At 50.2% G+C, this 6,579-nt stretch overlaps 1 protein-coding gene across 1 annotated transcript; it reads left to right on the top strand.

Moving 5' to 3' along the window:
- The first annotated feature begins 37 nt into the window (after window positions 1–37).
- On the top strand, window positions 38–5,979 carry CDK3 (cyclin dependent kinase 3). The gene is made up of 7 exons (XM_033076645.1): window positions 38–1,388; window positions 2,255–2,332; window positions 2,676–2,796; window positions 3,287–3,457; window positions 3,876–3,977; window positions 4,560–4,763; window positions 5,140–5,979. The coding sequence occupies exons 1-7, from the start codon at window positions 1,261–1,263 to the stop codon at window positions 5,263–5,265; spliced, it is 930 nt and encodes a 309-aa protein (XP_032932536.1). The 5' UTR covers window positions 38–1,260; the 3' UTR covers window positions 5,266–5,979.
- Window positions 5,980–6,579: the final 600 nt, after the last annotated feature.

Below are 6,579 nucleotides of genomic sequence, written 5' to 3'. Positions count from 1 at the left end.
TATTTTTGAAGTATCTAAAGATTTTGATCGAAATTTTCCTAAATAAAGATGACAAAAGAAGGTAGTCTGTCTTTTACTGATTAAATCCCTCTTTCTTGCCAAGTCAAATACATTAGGCCCTGCACAAACCCTATGGATGATGTAAGGAAATTCAGTTTTCCTCCTAAGTACTGGCTGTGTATGGAAGTGATTGGCTTTAAAAAAAGGAGATGAAGTTACATCAGAGCCACTCTGGTTGAAGAACATGGTGCCAGGCCTACACTGCTGTATTAAAGCATTGACAAAAGGACAGAACATTGCTAATGTCAGATAAGAATCAAATGTTTGTGCAAGGGAGAGAAGACTCCTGTACTGTAGAAAGCCCCAAATCTGGAGTGAGCCATGCCTGTAGTTTGCAGGGGAGTGCAGCTATCCAGCCTTTTCTGCTTACACTCAAAGATTTTGAGCTGCTGGCTCAGCAATGGGTTAAATCAGCCCTCTTTTTGGTCGCCTAAAATTTGGGGTCTTCCCACGTCCATGCCCACCCAGAGACATGGAGCCCCCAAGTCCTCCAGATGAAATTCCCTTTGCCTCTGCCTTTCCTGATGCCACAATACATAAGATTATTTTAATCTTGTCTTCTGTCAGCTATCAAGTCAATGATTAATTCCCTCTCAAGGACATCTCCCGAAAGGCTGACCAAACAGCACAACCCATGTTGGGGAGGTTCAAGGGACAATTGTGCAAGACAAAATAAAAGGAGAAAAAAAAAAGAAAAGAAAAAAAGATTTCTGCTGAGTGTTTGCCCTCAGCATGTCCCAGGGAGCCATAATTATGAACCCAATTACTCCACCAAGGCCCAGCACTGTGCAGATGGAGCAGGAGAACTTCCCCTGGCCCTGTGCAGTTCATGCTGCTCTTCCCTAGGCCCCAAAGTGCCTCTTTACATCAAATTTCCTCCATTTCTGGCTGTAGCCAGCACACTGCACAACCCGGGCAACAGAACAACCCCCCTGGGTGGCTCCTGTGTGGCTCTGTCCACCTGAAGCTCCCTGGCCCAGCAGGCCACCCTGGCCACCCACAGCTGCCCCAGGCAGGTCCCCGAGGGTCCCTCGGGCTGAGGGAGAGCAAGGTGGGAGCCAGACCCCGGCAGCCCCTCAGGGAACACCTGCAGGGCTCCAACACTTTCCCCACATTCACCTTTTGCTTTCCCGCCTTTTTGCTCCCCTCAGAGCCTGGTGCCAGCCGCCCCCACTGGTGTCACCAGGCCGAGGCGGCCCCATGGAGGCCATCCAGGCGTCGTTCCAGAAGGTGGAGAAGATTGGGGAGGGCACCTATGGCGTGGTGTACAAGGCTCGCAACAAGCGCACGGGGCAGCTGGTGGCCCTCAAGAAGATCCGCCTGGATGCGTGAGTGGGGCAAAGCCCTGGGCCTGCCATGGCACCAGGCCCGTGCCCAGTATGGTGTGAGAGGCACAAAAAAGCCTGACACGAGGGGAAAAATGGTGTCTCTAGGATTAAAATAATCTTGTGTTGTGGCACCAGGAAAGGCAGAGCCAAAGGGAATGTTGTCTGGAGGGCTTGGGGCTCCATGTCTCATGGACATGGCAGCTGTGTGGGTCCATAGGGATGATCCCAACTTCAGGTGACCTAAAAAACGGCTGATTTAACCCATTGCTGAGCCAGCAGCTCCAAATCTTTGAGTACAAGTGTTTAGGGCCTGACCTGGCACCACTCGGCCCCCGGGCCATGGCACAGGGCAGGGGGAAGCAGCTGCCATGTTGTGAGGTCGTGTCTCCCTCAGGGCTGTGGTGTGGGGGTCTGGCAGGGTCAGCCTGGCCCTCCAGGGTGGGACTGAGCAGGTAAAATCTCATTGCTGGTCCCCTGGGTCAGCCCTGGGCTGTGTGCACAGTGAGGGGCTTCTGTGTGGACTGGGAGTCAATGTGCTGGAGCTGCACCCCATGGTGGCCCCTCAGAGGGGAGGTGGCTGCCTGAGGGGTGAAGAGCTTTCATGTTCCCCTATCACCAAAAAGAAAGACATTTAATACATTATTGCTTATTAGGTGCTTCCAAACAAGCTCTACCCCACAGCTTCCATGTCTAGGTCATCCCCTCCCTCTCCTTGCCCACGACTCCATTTCCCCCTGCCTCACCCAAGTCCACCCCAAACTCAAATGCTCCCTTGGGGTACAGTGGATGAAGGAAGGGACACAGAGCTCCATTGGGCTGTGGTTCCCCTGGATTATGGGGTGCAGTACCGCCTGTCTCTGCCACAGGGAGTCAGAGGGTGTCCCCAGCACTGCAATCCGAGAAATCTCACTGCTGAAGGAGCTGAAGCATCCTAACATAGTCAGGTAAGTACTGGGTTCACCCTCCCCACCAGCTCATCCATGAGCTCCTGCTGCAGGAGCAGACAGCAAGGGCGTTTTTCTGTCCTTCTCCAACTGCATAGGCAGTTGCCAAAATACACAGGAAAAGCCAGGAATCCCTTGCACTTCCCTGTCTTTCAGCTATACCTCATGGGTCTGCCACATGAGTAACACACTGCTGCTGCCCCATACTAGAGTCTGCCCTTAAACTGCCCCTCTCTTCTCTAAAGGACCAACAGAGCAGAAGCATGCGTGGGAGGAGGGATGTTTGGGTATTTGCAGAGGTCTGGAGCAGATATTGAAGGGAGAGCCTGTACTTCTTTTACAGGCTCCTGGATGTCATACACAGCCAGAAGAAGCTCTATATGGTGTTTGAGTATCTGAATCAGGACCTGAAGAAGTACATGGACTCATGCCAAACTGGAGAGCTTCCTTTAAGCTTGGTCAAGGTACAGTGTGGAAGCAATGACAACAGGCAGGGCGGACAGCATGTCCCTGCTGCCTTCTGCAGGGCAGAGCCATCTCAGAGCTGCTCAGACTGGGCCTGGAAATGATTCCTCAGTTCTCCCAGATCTCAAACATTTCAGCTGGGAAGCCCCCATGGCACTATTCCTCAGAAACGTTTATTTCCCAGCTGTTTCCAGGTTCTCCAGCCCATCTCACTGCAGAACAAAGGAGGGATCTGTTGCTAATTGCCTTTGTAGACAGTAATGGGTGGGTGGAAGGGACTGACAGTGCCTGGATTAGAGTCTCTCTGTACCCACGTGGAGTGGCAGCAGTTTGTATGTATCTCTGAGTAGTGACCCATAAGCCTGATGTTGCACTGTAACAAGGGCTTTCTTCCCATTCAGATAAACACACCAAAGTGCGTTGGTTCACACAATCCAGAGTTCAAAGTGTTTTCATCATGGCCTTATCTGAAATCTCTTCTCTCCTTAGAACTACCTTTTCCAGCTGCTGCAGGGTGTGAGCTTCTGCCACTCACACAGAGTCATCCACAGGGACTTGAAGCCACAGAACTTGCTCATTAATGAAGCAGGAGCAATCAAGCTGGCTGACTTTGGACTGGCAAGAGCTTTCGGGGTCCCCCTACGCACATACACTCATGAGGTAATGTCGAGGCTCCCTGAGTAGGTACAGAATCCAGAGTGGGTGAACAGCAGCAGCAGCACAAATTGCTCACCCATAACAGAGGCACAGCCATGCCAGGAATGTGCTCTGAACCTCACCTGCAGTTAAGGCACCTCCATGTCCCCACGAGATGTGCTGACTGTCTGTACTGGAGCCTGGCTGCCAGCTGGACTCCCACCTTCTCTCCACAGTGTACATTTAATTGTTCCAGAGAATGTTGTTGAAGAATGTTCTGTTAATCCCAGTCTTGCAGGCACTAAAGTGTCTGCAAATTCAGCAAGGTTTTAGCACGCTCTGATTTGTACAGTCACTGCTTTACAGCTGAGAAGGGAGGGTGCCATGCCTCTGGTTTCATCCAGGGAAACCAGACACAGCCTGTTCATTGGTTCTTTTCCAGGTGGTGACTCTGTGGTACCGAGCCCCTGAGATACTGCTGGGATGCAGATACTACTCAACCCCTGTGGATATCTGGAGCATTGGCTGCATCTTTGCAGAAATGGTAGGATGGGTTTAAATAACCTCTTTCATGAGCCAGCGGAGGCAGCTGCAGTGGGAAGGAAGGATGAGACACAGAACATCTAGGATTCTGAGTTCCCACCCTGTCCTGGGGTGTGCTTTATGGAAAGTCCACCCTAAGGATTAGCTGGTCCTTATCTCAGAAGGAAATCTACCACCCTGGGGGCCTGGCAAAAGGCTGCAGCTCCAAGTGCATTGGAACATGATGCTTCTCTCTGCAAAAGGGATAACTTCAGCCTTATTGCTGCAGCATTTTGACCCTGGGAAGAGATGACTCTCTTCAGATGTCCCCATGGTGGGCTGCAGAGAACAAGCACTCTCATGGCATGGCAGAATGGATCTTCTAGGGGTCCATACTCCCTTTGGAAGAACTCTGGCCAGCCCTGCAGTATAATAGCACTTTTCCTCATTGCCTGAGCTGCAGAGCAGGCAGGAGGGAGCTAGCCAAGAGTGGGAACAGTCAGACACCTGTGATGTTCCCAACGACTGCCTGGCAGAATCACTGCATTGTAACTGCTCTGCTCTGTGCAGTTGTTTGCACCTGCTTTTTCTTTTCTTCCTCCAGATGACCAGGAAGGCCCTGTTTCCAGGGGACTCTGAGATCGATCAGCTCTTCCAGATCTTTCGCACCCTGGGCACTCCCACCGAGGTGACCTGGCCTGGTGTGACCCAGCTCCCTGACTACAAGGGCAGCTTCCCCCGGTGGCCAAGGAAGGAGATGAAGGACATTGTTCCAAACTTAGATCGGGATGGCAGAGACTTACTGACGGTGAGTGAGGGCTCAGAACGGGGCCTGGGGGTACACAGGGTGTTTTCAAACTGGGCAAGGAATATGGATATTTGAGATTTAATTACCTGGAAGTGTGTTAGCTGGGTTGAATGCTCACCTCTGACATTGCAGAAGCACCAGATCATGGATTAGGGCTCAGTGCTACTCTGTCATTGCAGGTTCCCCTAGGAACCACTGTATTGGGAGTCAAGGAACTCTTCCAACATAACCCTCAGAACAACTTCAGTTGTGGGTGACTCCTGAAACCCACAGAAAGAAAGCAGGACCAACATCTGTAACTGGGCCCAGCTGTGTGCAGGTGCAATCAATCACCCAGTTTTTAAAATCCTAAATCTTCTGGGTTTTCTCTTGGCAGCAATTGCTCCTGTATGATCCCAGCAAGCGCATCTCAGCCAAAGCAGCCCTCAACCACCAATACTTCCTCTGCAGGAACTCTGGGACCCCTGAGCAGAGACCTGTGCTGAGGAGAGACTGCAGATGAGAGGACACAGCTCTCCCCAAGCTCTTGCACCTCCAGTTAGCACTGCAGATGTGGTCTGGGGCATTTAGCAGGGGCCTGGCTGGAACCCAGGGTCTTGCTTCTCCTGAGGAGCCTGGAAGGGGACATTCTTGGCATTTAGAAACTTTCAGTCTGTTGCTGGGGGAAGGTTTGGGAGAGCTGTTTTGAAGAGGTCATGTGCAATTTTCATCACAAACCACTGAAATGTAGAGAAGAAAGCACCTCTCTGAGGTTTGTCCTTGCACTAGTGATCTGAGGTGACACACGTTGATTTCTGTCTTCAGTTGGTGGCAGTTGCTGGCACCAGGGAAGGGGGGCACTTCTCTACTCAGCCCTTTGCTGCTCTTATCAGCCAGGCTTCTTAGCACTAGATAAGCTGTTTAGTCTGGGCTGTTTAACAGAGCTGACATCCTTCTCTTTCACAAGCTGAAGAGCACTATCAGTTGTCTTAGTTTGCGCCTTAGCTGGGACCAAGAAGCCAAAAGATCCAATTAGCATAAAGCAGATCCAGTTAGGATAAAGCCCTTGCTGCATATGACTGAAAACAGGAAGCAGCTAAACCACACTCCATCTTCATTCCAGATGTAATGCTGTTCCCTTTGCTTTACTGTCTTGGAAATGTTTTTGCTGTTCAAACGTTTGGGGGATTGTCTCTGACTCTTGGCGTGGTGTTGACATCTTGATTTTTCTTCAGTATAAAATAAATACTTGTTATTTGTTAAAAAAACTTGGTGTTCATTGTTTGGCAAAGCCCATCAGGCTGGTAACACAGGACAGCCTGGCTGGTCCTTCTTTCCACAGAGCTCTTCTGCCTTGCTCATCTCTTGCACTCTTTCTTTTATCCTTTTCAGCCCAAATCCTTGGCAGGTGCAGAGATGTGCTCTCAGTCCTTTTGTGGAACTGGTACCAAAAGAGTTAATCCAATTTCTGCTGTGTCTGTGTACTTTTAACAATGAAACAGGGAATGCAGGAGCTGCTTTCTCATCAAGGACAGAAGGAAGATAAGGGGAAGACATCTGCCTTAGGAATGCAGCTATAGCCAAAACAAGATTATAGAAAAAACTGAACCTGGGAACAAAAACCTGGGAAGGTTTTATGGTAATGAACAATTCTAATACGCACGTGGTGACTGTATATAAGCAACCCACTAGTAGTGAATCGTGTGCACATCAGGTGGAGCTTATTCCCTGTGCCTGTGATAACTTCTTAACACTACATTGGTGTTAAGGGCTTTTATTTTACCTGCTTTTTGGTGAATTTTGGTGACATTTATTGGCCACCCAGATGGGAGCTCAC

This window comes from Catharus ustulatus, chromosome 20 (assembly GCF_009819885.2).
Source record: "Catharus ustulatus isolate bCatUst1 chromosome 20, bCatUst1.pri.v2, whole genome shotgun sequence".
Taxonomy (NCBI): Eukaryota; Metazoa; Chordata; class Aves; order Passeriformes; family Turdidae; genus Catharus; species Catharus ustulatus.
This window is presented reverse-complemented; position numbering and strand designations above follow the sequence as displayed.

Excerpts from the sequence above, each read along its gene's own strand:
- CDK3 (XM_033076645.1), top strand. The coding sequence starts at position 1,261 with ATGGAGGCCATCCAGGCGTCGTTCCAGAAGGTGGAGAAGATTGGGGAG. Across the intron at positions 2,333-2,675 it reads AAGCATCCTAACATAGTCAG|GCTCCTGGATGTCATACACA; the intron begins GTAAGTACTGGG and ends CTTCTTTTACAG. Across the intron at positions 3,978-4,559 it reads GCTGCATCTTTGCAGAAATG|ATGACCAGGAAGGCCCTGTT; the intron begins GTAGGATGGGTT and ends TTCTTCCTCCAG.